General features: G+C 45.8%; 1 protein-coding gene across 2 annotated transcripts in view; it reads left to right on the forward strand.

Annotated features, from left to right (window-relative positions):
• The window catches only part of LOC126412381 (dihydropyrimidinase-like), a 265,941-nt gene that overhangs the window by 127,852 nt on the left and 123,129 nt on the right, over nucleotides 1-14,960 (forward strand). For both annotated transcript variants that reach the window (XM_050081951.1, XM_050081952.1), the window contains exon 2: nucleotides 2,952-3,106. In XM_050081951.1, the coding sequence (XP_049937908.1) occupies nucleotides 2,963-3,106 (144 nt within the window). In that variant the 5' untranslated portion in view covers nucleotides 2,952-2,962. The remainder of the gene's footprint in view (nucleotides 1-2,951; nucleotides 3,107-14,960) is intronic.

Consider the following 14,960-nt stretch of genomic DNA (forward strand, 5'->3'; position numbering starts at 1 on the left):
AGAAGTTGGGCAAGGGAATACCTGGAGTGCAATCTACACTCCTGGAAATGGAAAAAAGAACACATTGACACCGGTGTGTCAGACCCACCATACTTGCTCCGGACACTGCGAGAGGGTTGTACAAGCAATGATCACACGCACGGCACAACGGACACACCAGGAACCGCGGTGTTGGCCGTCGAATGGCGCTAGCTGTGCAGCATTTGTGCACCGCCGCCGTCAGTGTCAGCCACTTTGCCGTGGCATACGGAGCTCCATCGCAGTCTTTAACACTGGTAGCATGCCGCGACAGCGTGGACGTGAACCGTATGTGCAGTTGACGGACTTTGAGCGAGGGCGTATAGTGGGCATGCGGGAGGCCGGGTGGACGTACCGCCGAATTGCTCAACACGTGGGGCGTGAGGTCTCCACAGTACATCGATGTTGTCGCCAGTGGTCGGCGGAAGGTGCACGTGCCCGTCGACCTGGGACCGGACCGCAGCGACGCACGGATGCACGCCAAGACCGTAGGATCCTACGCAGTGCCGTAGGGGACCACACCGCCACTTCCCAGCTAATTAGGGACACTGTTGCTCCTGGGGTATCGGCTAGGACCATTCGCAACCGTCTCCATGAAGCTGGGCTACGGTCCCGCACACCGTTAGGCCGTCTTCCGCTCACGCCCCAACATCGTGCAGCCCGCCTCCAGTGGTGTCGCGACAGGCGTGAATGGAGGGACGAATGGAGACGTGTCGTCTTCAGCGGTGAGAGTCGCTTCTGCCTTGGTGCCAATGATGGTCGTATGCGTGTTTGGCGCCGTGCAGGTGGGCGCCACAATCAGGACTGCATACGACCGAGGCACACAGGGCCAACACCCGGCATCATGGTGTGGGGAGCGATCTCCTACACTGGCCGTACACCACTGGTGATCGTCGAGGGGACACTGAATAGTGCACGGTACATCCAAACCGTCATCGAACCCATCGTTCTACCATTCTTAGACCGGCAAGGGAACTTGCTGTTCCAACAGGACAATGCACGTCCGCATGTATCCCGTGCCACCCAACATGCTCTAGAAGGTGTAAGTTAACTACCCTGGCCAGCAAGATCTCCGGATCTGTCCCCCATTGAGCATGTTTGGGACTGGATGAAGCGTCGTCTCACGCGGTCTGCACGTCCAGCACGAACGCTGGTCCAACTGAGGCGCCAGGTGGAAATGGCATGGCAAGCCGTTCCACAGGACTACATCCAGCATCTCTACGATCGTCTCCATGGGAGAATAGCAGCCTGCATTGCTGCGAAAGGGTGATATACACTGTACTAGTGCCGACATTGTGCATGCTCTGTTGCCTGTGTCTATGTGCCTGTGGTTCTGTCAGTGTGATCATGTGATGTATCTGACCCCAGGAATGTGTCAATAAAGTTTCCCCTTCCTGGGACAATGAATTCACGGTGTTCTTATTTCAATTTCCAGGAGTGTATATCAATGGAGTCGGTTCTCTAGGCCGAAGAGTGTAGCATTTGTCTCAAGCCTGCAGATTGTAGAAGAGTGTGGAGGCGGCACCATCAACGGCACCATGAATGCACGTTTCAGGCATGCAGTGACACAGGTTTAGCACGGAGATGGGTCAGTCACATTTAGGGCCGGTATCATGTAACGATGTCGAAAGCTTTTCTCTCGCTATCGAGGGTAATTTGAGGCCAGTTTAAAACTGAGATGAGACTCTCCAACCCATTCTCCATCCCTACAATCAATATTTCGTTGATGGATTCGTCTTTTCGAGAAAATAATACATGGACACACCTTATCCACCTCGTGAACATGTTTCTTCAGGAGACAGGAATCAACTTTCGATACCCCGTGGGAGAGCCATCATCTGCTTATGGCTACATACAGATCCGATCAATGTATTTTTACTTCCCCATAATTTATTTAATAGTTATGGTTTTAGTATTGCCTTCAGTTCCGCGATTTTACACCATCTACTACTTTCATCATCCGTTTACACTTTTGCTGATGTCAATGACTCCAGTTGTACTACCTCTTGACTGAGGGACTGATGACCTCGCTGTTTAGTGCCTTAACCCCAAACCAGTCAACTAACCAAGCACTCAGCCAATTGAAATGGCTTGCTGTATCTGCTCACTGAATGCGATTGGATGTGCTTGGGACCATTTGGACATGGAACAGGCTTTAGCAGCAATGTCTTATTCACCTTCTGGACAGCATGTCAAGGAAGAGCCAGGCTTGTTACTATGCACTGGGTGAACGAACTCGCTACTGATTGCTAAATAGCTGAAGATTCTGTTTTCATAAATGTGCAAAGATGTTGAATTTCGAACAGGCTACCTTTTTAATTTCTTTTTTTTTTTTGCTATTGTTTTGTTTTTATTTCACAGGAAAGAATTTTTTGTTCAGTTTTATAAGGCTTGTTTTTTAATTTCTGTTCTCCCCATAAATTTAAGCCCACACTTTACATTTTTTGTGGGTGGTTTGCACACGGTGTTGAGGGCATACGCGCCGATATTGTGGCCGCTACTACCTCAATATGCACCCATTTCACTGTGTTCGTGCTTTTTATGATTCCAACAGTCTTCCCACAAACACCTCACATAATTTACTACGTGATGTTTCCTGCACAATCGTAACTGATCACTGAGTGAACTGCGCCTGTCAGTATAGACTAACCGTTTGTCGTCCACACTTCAGCACTTGACGTACTGCCCAAGGGAAATACGCACTAATGGCTTGCTCTTGCGACATGTACTTGGAAGTACTAACCAAACTAAAAATATAATATGTTTAATAGCTGTAGTTATTAGACTGCAAATAAAGTAAATAATGATGTAATGTTGTTGAGTACACCGTCGTCAGTCACCAATAAAAATATCTGCACTTGTACCCGTACCACCTTGTATGTAAGTGAACACACAACCATTAACAGTTCCTTGTCCCTGTCTGCGTGTTTCAGAGTGAGTAAATATGGCTGGCTGGATTCCCGGACTAGGAGAGAACAGACCACAACCCAGGAAGCTCGACATGTCTTTCTTCGGTTACGTTCCAGACGACGGCTCCGTCGACATTTTCACCAAAACGGGGCAGAAGTCGCCGTCGAAACCCGAACAGGTAACCATTGCCACTTCCACACACATGAAAGCAATCGTAAAGGCGCATGTTTATAAATACAGTAGTTCAGTTTCTGGTTACAGTAATGTTGATATGTCGTTAGCACAGTGTTCATGAAAAGTTCTCACGAACTAGTAAGGCTAAAACGTTATTTTTAAAAAAAAATCTGGCAAATAGTATGTAGTAAATTAATGGACTGTATAGTAAATTAATGAGCTAAAGCCAAAATACCGGTTCTACGCCGTTGAAAATCAGTTCCAACGTCTGATGTGTGCGTGTCAGAGAGTATATATGGACTTAAAGTCTCCTTCAGATCACTTTGCATCCACTGACACTGCGAAGAAATGCTGCAATTACCAATTCATCACTCGGTCCGTCTGCGTGTCGTGTAACCGGAATCTACCCATGACCATCTCCCCAACCTTATAAGTCAATATTGTGTAAAATTCAGTCTAAACTTCACTTTTAATACTGTCGTTTTTTAAGCACCCTGCAAGAAGCACATACTTCCTATTTCCTCGAAGGTGATATGTGATTCACTCCTCCTAAATTTTTTGAATGTGAAGAATTAACAAACACCATCCTAATTAGCAATCTTCGTTAAATTGTAGATCCACTCATGATCAGCTGAATGGATAACGGTAAATTAGATCTGTGGCACAGACACAAACATCAAACACCAAACAAATCATCTAGCTGGTGACTGCTTTACGTGTGCTTGAGAAATTGTTCCAAAATTCACTGCTGTCTGATTGTACAATTAGTGGAGTCCCTCCGTTATTTTGTAGTTTTTTTGGTCTTGAAAGGAAAGTTAGTAAATTCCTAGTCCAGTCCAGTTGCTCCGTATCGATACTGTATCATTTATATCAAGACATCTGAAATGAATTGATTCACTGCTGTAGTGTCAGCTCTTTAAATTTTGTTAGATTAGATTAATTATTCATTCCATAGACCCACAAAAGGTGGGATCCTTCTGAGTGTGGAACATGTCAGATAAACACATTACAAAAATGTAATTCGAAAAATTTGAGTTTCATTAATTTCAATGATCAATGATCAATAAACAGTAAAATTAAGTACATGAATTAAAATTAAACTTCTAATGTTTACAGGTTTAATACTTACATCTGCTTTCATTAAATCCATCATTCGCACAGTAGCTAGTTACTAGGCTATTACAACCAAATATTGTCAAAAATCAAAGTAAGTTATTCATTTGAATGATCCTCAGTTAAGAAGAGTCAAATTATGTACAAGATTTAAAATTAAACTTCCATTATTTACAGACTTAAGACTTACATCTGCTTTCCATACAACCATTCACACAGTAGGTAGTTACTTGGCTGTTACAACCAAGTATTGTAAAAAATTAAAGTATAATAAATTTTCATTAAAATGGTCTACCGCACTTGTTGAGAATTTCATGGATGGAATAGAAGGAGTTGACCACCAAAAATTCTTTTAAATTATGTTTAAACTGTGCCTTGTCTGAAACTAATCTATTAATGGTCGCTGGTAACTTATTGAAAATATGTGTTGCTGAATACTGGACTCCCTTCTGGGCAAGAGTAAGTGATTTTAAATCTTTATGCATATTGTTCTTATTTGTAGTATTGATACTGTGTACTAAGCAGTTAGTTGGAAAAAGAGATGTATTATTTACAGCCAACTTCATTAAGGAATAAATATACTGAGAAGCTGTGGTTAGTATGCCCAATTCTTTGTATTGGTTTAGACATGATGTTATGGATTTACACTACACATTACTCTTATTATACGCTTCTGTACTTTAAAAAATTTTTCTCGGTTTGTGGTTACCCCAAAATATGATACTATGTGACATAATGGAGTGAAAATAAACAAAATGTGTCATTTTTTTGTATTTTTATCTCCTATGTCTGACATCAAACGCATTGCAAACACAGACTTGTTTAGGCACTTTAGCAGTTCGTTAGTATGTTGCTTCCAACTGAACTTATTATCAAGTTGTAATCCCAAGAATTTTACTCTCTGAACTTCTCCTATTTCCATGTCATCATATTTTATACACACACATTCTAACGCTGCATTTTAATCAGTTGAGGTAAGTCTTAGGACTGTTATTAACACTTGGTGATATCTGATAAATTCCTTTTACACTAGACACGACATCGCCAACTAAACGCATCCAGACAGATTGATCTAGATGTGAATGCTACATATGAGTTTCAGTACTCGCTGTTTAACAGTTTTATTCCATTATTGTTCACCGGCTGCTTGATACCGCCGATCTGCCACTTAGAAATTCATATGGAAAAGTACAGAACCATGTTTCTGCAGTGTCATACGAACATTTCAGCCAAGAGCGGTTTGCCTCTGGCTTGCATCTACACTCCTGGAAATGGAAAAAAGAACACATTGACACCGGTGTGTCAGACCCACCATACTTGCTCCGGACACTGCGAGAGGGCTGTACAAGCAATGATCACACGCACGGCACAGCGGACACACCAGGAACCGCGGTGTTGGCCGTCGAATGGCGCTAGCTGCGCAGCATTTGTGCACCGCCGCCGTCAGTGTCAGCCAGTTTGCCGTGGCATACGGAGCTCCATCGCAGTCTTTAACACTGGTAGCATGCCGCGACAGCGTGGACGTGAACCGTATGTGCAGTTGACGGACTTTGAGCGAGGGCGTATAGTGGGCATGCGGGAGGCCGGGTGGACGTACCGCCGAATTGCTCAACACGTGGGGCGTGAGGTCTCCACAGTACATCGATGTTGTCGCCAGTGGTCGGCGGAAGGTGCACGTGCCCGTCGACCTGGGACCGGACCGCAGCGACGCACGGATGCACGCCAAGACCGCAGGACCCTACGCAGTGCCGTAGGGGACCGCACCGCCACTTCCCAGCAAAGTAGGGACACTGTTGCTCCTGGGGTATCGGCGAGGACCATTCGCAACCGTCTCCATGAAGCTGGGCTACGGTCCCGCACACCGTTAGGCCGTCTTCCGCTCACGCCCCAACATCGTGCAGCCCGCCTCCAGTGGTGTCGCGACAGGCGTGAATGGAGGGACGAATGGAGACGTGTCGTCTTCAGCGATGAGAGTCGCTTCTGCCTTGGTGCCAATGATGGTCGTATGCGTGTTTGGCGCCGTGCAGGTGAGCGCCACAATCAGGACTGCATACGACCGAGGCACACAGGGCCAACACTCGGCATCATGGTGTGGGGAGCGATCTCCTACACTGGCCGTACACCACTGGTGATCGTCGAGGGGACACTGAATAGTGCACGGCACATCCAAACCGTCATCGAACCCATCGTTCTACCATTCCTAGACCGGCAAGGGAACTTGCTGTTCGAACAGGACAATGCACGTCCGCATGTATCCCGTGCCACCCAACGTGCTCTAGAAGGTGTAAGTCAACTACCCTGGCCAGTAAGATCTCCGGATCTGTCCCCCATTGAGCATGTTTGGGACTGGATGAAGCGTCGTCTCACGCGGTCTGCACGTCCAGCATGAACGCTGGTCCAACTGAGGCGCCAGGTGGAAATGGCATGGCAAGCCGTTCCACAGGACTACATCCAGCATCTCTACGATCGTCTCCATGGGAGAATAGCAGCCTGCATTGCTGCGAAAGGTGGATATACACTGTACTAGTGCCGACATTGTGCATGCTCTGTTGCCTGTGTCTATGTGCCTGTGGTTCTGTCAGTGTGATCATGTGATGTATCTGACCCCAGGAATGTGTCAATAAAGTTTCCCCTTCCTGGGACAATGAATTCACGGTGTTCTTATTTCAATTTCCAGGAGTGTATAACCAATTCTTCAAACTTCACTTGTGTATATCTAGTGTCATACGGATAGAAAATGAAAGATTAATGTTTTGTAGCATGAATAAGATTATAGGCTATCCTTCATTAAAGAAAAATTCGTCCATGAAATAGATGTGGTTGTCTAAAAGGAAATATTCCAGATTAGATTTTAAACATGCTTTGATACCTGTTAATCATTTTATGTTATTGGATAAATGATCAAAAATTCTTGCTGACGCATACTGAACTCCTTTCGGAGCTAATGACAGCTTTAGTAATAGGTAGTAAAGGTCATTCTTCTATCATTGTTGTAGTACAGACATAGCCATTGTTCTCAAATTGTGACGGATTATTTATGACGAATTTAATTGACATATATCTTGTAAGGTGCATTTCAAATGCCCAACTCATTGAAGAGGTACCTCCAAGATAACTGCGTGTAAACACCACATATTAGTTTTGCTGCTCGCTTCTATGCAATCAGTTATTTCTTTCAAAGTGATGAGTGACCGTAGAAAATTAGTCCATAAGACATTATTGAGTGGAAATATGTAAAATATATTGATTCATTTGTTTCCAAAACAAATAATTGTATGAAGAGCAACAGTAGATTCATTTCATTGTTTGAGAATTCGGTCATATTTTTCTTCCACCTCTAGTTTTCGTCAGTATGTACACCAAAGACTTTGGAGCATTCTACGCCGTTTAGTGACTCCTGCTCATGTGGTACAGCATTTGTTGGGACAACTATTTGTTGTACAGAACTGAATACAGAGTTTTATCTAAAAATGTAATGTATTTCCATTTTCAGAGAACCAAGAGGTGTGACAGAGGTCGTAGTGACCTCCTATGGGCGTTGATGGAACTGGGTTAGCAGGGTTCAAGAAGCCAGTAATTCACAGTTCACCACCCTGGGGGGGGGGGGGGGGGAGGGGGGAAGGGGGGAGGGGGGGGGTAGCATGACAACATCATTCTTTACACATTCATTTATTGTTCGTCAGTTGCAACAGTTGTGATGACACGCGGAGAGGCCAATGTCTCCTGTACATAAACGATAAGCAGCTTGCGAAGAGATATAGCCATAAGAAAGCTGCCTGACGGCAAGCAGGGTCATAAGGCCGTGGGTTGATGACGGCAACTGACCACGACAGTGGGAGGTGGCCCACAATGCAGACTAGACACTGTCCAACTGTACAAGACGGGACTCGCTGAGGCGCCAGGATCGTGCTGTGGCCTAAACGTGGATGAGATGGCTCACAGCGCCAGCGGTGTCTGCCCACACGAGCTGAGGGACGCATCGAGAAGTTTGCCCGCTCAAGCGAAGGCGGCTGAGCGACTGCACCGCTCTGGCCTGAAGCTGTAGGCCACCAGGTGCCCCGTCTGTTGGAGAGCACTTAGCCAGCAGCATTGGTCTGAGGGTGATCAGCAGGGCAGAGGAGGAGACTGGTTGATCCATGTAGACTCATAGATGTTAGTAGGTCCCACGTCGGAGCTGGTTGCTGGTGGACTGCAATACCTTTGGCTAGAAATGAGGAGTACTTACTATGGACATTCAGTAAGTAATGTAACAGTTTTTTGTGAAAGCAAGCTAGTTTTATCCAGGGTTCCAATAAATCATATTATTTCCATTTCTTTTGACTACAAAGTCCGCCCCCGGTAGCTGAGTGGTCAGCGCGACAGAATGTCGATCCTAAGGGCCCAGGTTCGATTCCGGGCTGGGTCGGAGATATTCTCCGCTCAGGGACTGGGAGTTGTGTTGTCCTCATCATCATCATTTCATCCCCATCGACGCGCAAGTCGCCGAAGTGGAGTCACATCGAAAGACTTTCACCCGGCGAACGGTCTACACGACGGGAAGCCCTAGCCACCTGACATTTTTATTTGACTACAAAACCCTATTTTTCAGCTTAATCTCCATTCAATACGACTGCCTTTCGTCACCTTATTGGGAGGACTTGTATGCCTGCATGGTCGACGACGGAGACGTCATGTTGCATCAATAACCTCTCCATCATCACGTACTACTTCCCATGGAGTGCATCCTTCATTGCACCAAACAAATGGAAGTCGGAAGGTGCGAGATCCGGGCTGTAGGGTGGATGAGGAAGAACAGTCTAATGAAGTTTTGTGAACACCTCTCGGGTGCACAGGTTTGTGTGACGCATTGTAGTGTCATGGAGAAGTTCGTTTGCATTTTTGTGGCGACGAACACGCTGAAGTCGGTTCTTTAACTTCCTAGGAGCAGCACAGTACACTTCAGAGTTGATCATTGCACGATGAGGGGGGACATCAAACGGAATAACCTGTTCAGAGTCCCAGAAGACCGTCTCCAGGACTTTACCGGCTGATGGTGTGATATTGTAAGGTGGCTATAATTTCCCACCTACAAGCACCCATCCACATACTTTGCCATGATCTACAAACACAATTAGGTATCATTTGATAGGCTGTACATCGTATACAGGGTGTTACAAAAAGGTACGACCAAACTTTCAGGAAACATTCCTCACACACAAAGAAAGAAAATATGTTATGTGGACATGTGTCCGGAAACGCTTACTTTCCATGTTAGAGCTCATTTTATTACTTCTCTTCAAATCGCATTAATCATGGAATGGAAACACACAGCAACAGAACGTACCAGCGTGACTTCAAACACTTTGTTACAGGAAATGTTCAAAATGTCCTCCGTTAGCGAGGATACATGGAATCCTTGATGCGCTTATGCAGCCCTGGAGAATGGCGTATTGTATCACAGCCGTCCACAATACAAGCACGAAGAGTCTCTACATTTGGTATCGGGGTTGCGTAGACAAGAGCCCCCATAAATGCAAGTCAAGAGGGTTGAGGTCAGGAGAACGTGGAGGCCATGGAATCGGTCCGCCTCTACCAGTCCATCGGTCACCGAATCTGTTGTTGAGAAGCATACGAACACTTCGACTGAAATGTGCAGGAGCTCCATCGTGCATGAACCACATGTTGTGTCGTACTTGTAAAGGCACATGTTCTAGCAGCACAGGTAGAGTATCCCGTATGAAATCATGATAACGTGCTCCATTGAGCGTAAGTGGACGAAACTAAAATGAGCTCTAACATGGAAATTAAGAGTTTCCGGACACATGTCCACATAACATCTTTTCTTTATTTGTGTGTGAGGAATGTTTCCTGAAAGTTTGGCCGTACCTTTTTGTAACACCCTGTATATGAATACATAAAGAAGACTGACATTGTCACGTACGCCTTCTAAATTGTTGTTAACGCTTATTGCATGAAATGTGACGGAGTGTCTTTATTATGAGAACGGTGTATGATTGCTTATACTAGCAGAGGTTGGAACGCCAGTGGAGATGAAACGGCAGGCGGAACTCAAACCCTGGATGGAAGGCCCACACAGGTGTGTTGATCCTGCTTAAACACAGGAAGTAGCTAGACGGACGTCCTGACGCCTGAAAGCGAAGACACAATACAAGGGCGACCGTCCGCTATCGGCCGCTATTGTAGTAGGGCCGGAAGGATAACCGGATAATAGTGCCGAACTTTGCAAATCTTGGGCGGAGGTGAGAGGAACGAAGAAGCGGCACCTCGGGAACCACGCAGGCTGGGTTATTTCCAACGATTTTTGCTCAGATGCGTACCATTGTACGAGTATAGGTATTTCCTCGCAAACATTCCGCGCTGGACGACAAAAGACTGAAATATGGTTGGTAGGCGCTCGTAAGAATCTATAGAGAGGGAGAATGTTCCGTGGTTTCGGGAATTATGATTCGTTTCGTAATTACGATGGTGGGGAGCTGACCCTTGCTGGGAGACCAGCGGTGGAGAGACGAGGTCTTCCGTTGTGAGCGCCCGTTTGTGACGGTCGCTCGATATAACCTTTGTTGGTACAGACGGACTTGCTGTCTTTGCTCTCAGGAGAGTTTATAGCTAGAACAGTTAGGCTGTGTACTGTTGCAAACCTATACGATTCTGGACTTCACATCTGGGTTGGAAGTCGTCGTTGAGTACGCAGCGTTCAGTAATTGAGAGCACTTCCTCTGCCTATACTTACGTTGAGACGTTACCTGAACTCCGTCCTTGTGGCTCGTTTGTAGAACACAGAGAGGAGAAGACAGTATTAGAGTACGCCTTCTGCCGTCCTAGTGTTTGAAAGAGTTTATCTGTGGCTGTAGTTCTTCTCTCGTCGCAGACGAGTACGAGAACCATCACTTCGACGCACTGGACGCAGTACATACGGTGATATTGCAAATTGCTTCGGCTTGTTAGGCCTGTAAAAGCTCAACAGCTGTGATCACGTTAGTTTCTACTGTGGTTCCACACCACCGTAGATCATTTTTGATAGTAGTGTATTGTAGTGTTTGGTACGTACATGATGTCAGTCGCGTTATTGATATTAGACCGCAAAGTCATAATAAGGTGCAGAGTTGGGCAATTGATTAGTAATTTTACTTTGTAAATGTAAACTATGCAATATAAAGGTTTTTGTAATCTACAATAAATGTATAAGCAGTAATAACTTTATGATTTAGTAGTACTAGTTGCCTTCATCATTCATGTTTAGATTGTAATTTATAGAATAAAGAGATCCTAAGATCTGCTTCAGGGGGTAGTCAGACAAGGCCAAATCTTCATTTTGGCGTTTATTATTCTCTGCTGCGCATATTAATTCTACACCCGCCTGGAGTAGCATCTTTGAATATACTCCATGCGTTGTTGTTTTCTTTCCGGTTCGATGTGGAGAACCCATGTTTTATCGCCTCTGACGATGTTCGACAAAAATTTCGACGATCAGTCTCGTAACGTGCAAGCAATTCCGCATAGATGGTCCTTCATTGCTGTTTGTTGTCTTATGTTAGGCAGTGAGGAACCCAGTGAGCATCCACCTTTGAGTATCCCAACTGGTGGATGAGCGTGTCAGCACTACCAGCAAAGACGCCCAGCTGAGCAGCAGGGGTTTGATTGTGATCCGTCGATCACCTGGAATGAGAGTGTCCGCACGTTCCAACACTGCAGGAGTCACAGCTGTGTGCGGCCGGCCAGCACACAGGAGGTCGGACAGGGTTGCACGACCTTGTTTCGGTGATGACACACGCCTCGCACAACAACTCACCGTGCTGTTGTTCGCTACCAGGTCTCCACAGACACTCTGCAAGAGCCCATGAATATCTGTGATGCACTGGTTTTCCGCTGAAAGACACTCCATGACAGCTCTCTGCTTGGAACGCACCACCATTACAGGCACCATTTTGAAGGCTACGTATAGCGCAGCCACCTATCGGCACTTCTGAATCAATGGGAGCTGAAGCGGGTGTATTCGACGATGTCCCACAGCAAATTCCGCATTTTTTCAACTGAGTTTGGCCGACAAAAAAGGTATTGCATTATTTATTGGGCGCCTCTCGTACATGTGCTTGGCCTATGCTTGATATGCTTAAGCACTTGCTCTTATCAGTACGCTCCAACAGAACCATGGCTCAAACAAGAAGCAGAAAGGTCACCCACGCTGCAGTAATTCCGCCTTTTTGCTGCGTCAGTGCTGTTACACCTCTGATCCCTAGGTTTGGCTATAGCGTGTGGTAACTCTCTAGAAACCTTGGAGACTGTACTTGTCATATCGGCAGGTCAGCTCCGATGTAACTTCACCTGGCTGACCCGCACTGACTCGCTTCCGTGGCTTCTTGCGTTAGCTGTCGGAGATGTCTCGATTTTACTCAGCCGTCCCTAGTGGATTACGAGGATTGTCCAAAAAGTAAGTTCCGATCGGTCGCGAGATGGAAACCACAGTGAAAAGCAGAAGCGTTTTATTTGCAGCAGTTGGGTACACCTTCCACCTACTTCTCTACATAGTCGCCGCTCCAACTTCGAGTGTTGTAGCTTTCCGATATCCTCGCCATAGAAAGCAGCCGCCTGTGCTTTCGGCCAGTTATCTGCCCTGATCTGTAGCTCGTTGTCTGTGGAAAAATTTTGTCTTCATAGCCAGCGGTTCTTGTGGGCAGAGATGAGGCTCAGGGAGAGCCAATTACGGACTGTATTGTTGGTGATCAAACACTTCTCATCGGAAACGCTGCAGGAGCGTCTTCATTGCCCCTGCAGTGTGCGGCCGAGAATTGGCATGAAGAAGGAACTGCTCAGCTGTTATGTGGGCAGCATGACACAGGTGAAATCTCTAACCAGGCCCTCATACTTGGCGGGAGACGCTATTCCCTACGCATCTTTACCTGCTGACTGTTCACTCAGAACTGAAAAGAGCGACGCGACACGATCGACGGGTATACTAGAGACTCTGCCCAACACATCTGTGCAAAGCTTTACCCGATGTTCCCAGTTGTTTCCATTTCGCGACCGATCGGAACTTACTTTCTGGACAACCCTCGTATTTGTGAAGGAACACACCTCCCTGTTTCAGGAGATCTGGAACACTGGAGCCAGCTCACGTCAATTATGCAACGCCTCGAAACATATTCCACAAGTTGACAATCATAAACCAGAATGTTCTTTGGCTGTTTCTTAATTTTAAAAGATACTTTCAGTAATTAGCCTACTGAACTTTTTTTGCCGCTTCGTAGTAGCCTGATTCCATGGCATCATCACTTACAACCTAGTACAATTACATCACCAAATTCTCTTTCCTTGACAAATTCCTCAACAATCTTCAACAATAAATAATGCCCCTTAGTTCTGTCTTATTCTTGGCGATTCTTATTGTTTATAAGGCAACTTCTTATCTAATTCTTACTCAACTAACATCCCTTGCTACGGGTGACCAAATGGACTCCTAGCCTGCGCACTGGGAGTTCCCTGGCGTATGCAGATTTCTGCCTGAGGAAGATGCAAGTTACACAAAGCAAAACCAGTACAACAACATTACCAGAAATCGAGATACTTATGGTCACGATGTTATAGCGCTGGTTACCGTAATAATGCCGTACAAGCTAGAACATTTACTCGGTGGTAATTCTGCCTTTCTGTGAAGCTATAAGCTTATCCAAGCTATAATCTCATCCAGTGGTTTTAGAGTTCAGTTTAAATAAGTCAGGTTTTTGGTTGTCAACACCTCTAATGATTTCCCTGGTCAATACAGCGAAGGTTTTGCAAGGTTTGTTATGTATGTTCTTGAGATGGTAGCTGGGAATAGGAAAGTCATCCCCACTACATCACAGGTCGTACCATAATCCACTGTATTGTAATTCAATCTCGTTGTTCCCTTGAGCGTCCTTGTTCGTTCACTAGCACTATCTATGGAGCAAATACCGAGTAAACCCAATACGTACCCACACTCAAAGTATGGGTGTGGTGTCAGAGCATCCCTCTGGCATCCTACCACTTCCGCTTTACTGCACTTCACACGCCCGCTGCCAGTCTGATCCATCCTGGTTGAGCATATCGCAGTCCTCTCTCTTTAGCACAACCGGAGTTCATCCGTTGACGTCATTGCATACTTGGCCCTTCCTTTGAGATGAGATTTCATTTGTAAAAATTTGTCCATTGTTTCCCATTTCACCAGGAAGGAGTGCATCGTGAAACACTGCTAATGTGCATCCACACATGCCACTGGGAACCGAACCAACGCATGAAGCCTTTCTCTATCGCTATTAATTTCGAATATTACCATATGATAAAAGAGGGACAAACTTTGTTCCACAGGTTCTACTATTTGCTGCTGTTCTGCCGATAATTCTTGCTGCGCTTCCGCAGGCCAGCCAGCAAATGTCGGGGAGATAGCAACGTAGGATCTAATTGCCCGTGTGCGACATGATGTACCGCCTGCTGCGATGGTGTTACCTCCACACTTGCATCACAAAGGCTGTCAGCCGTGGATAGCAGCAACCTTGCTACGGCCACTCTCCCATCCAGTAAGTTCAGTTGAGCCTGTACCACATCCGAATCCCGATTACCCATTCTCATCGTCTTCGTGTATCCTGTTAACTCCTCAGTTAACATTCATACCATCCTAGTGTTTTTCAATACATGCTGCCCCAGATTTGTCAACTCCGTTGTATGGCACTCCACAGTTGCCTTGTTGCTATTCAGTACTCCCAAAAGTGTCATTTCATTCCCGGGTAGCA

This window comes from Schistocerca serialis, chromosome 7, assembly GCF_023864345.2.
Source record: "Schistocerca serialis cubense isolate TAMUIC-IGC-003099 chromosome 7, iqSchSeri2.2, whole genome shotgun sequence".
NCBI lineage: Eukaryota > Metazoa > Arthropoda > Insecta > Orthoptera > Acrididae > Schistocerca > Schistocerca serialis.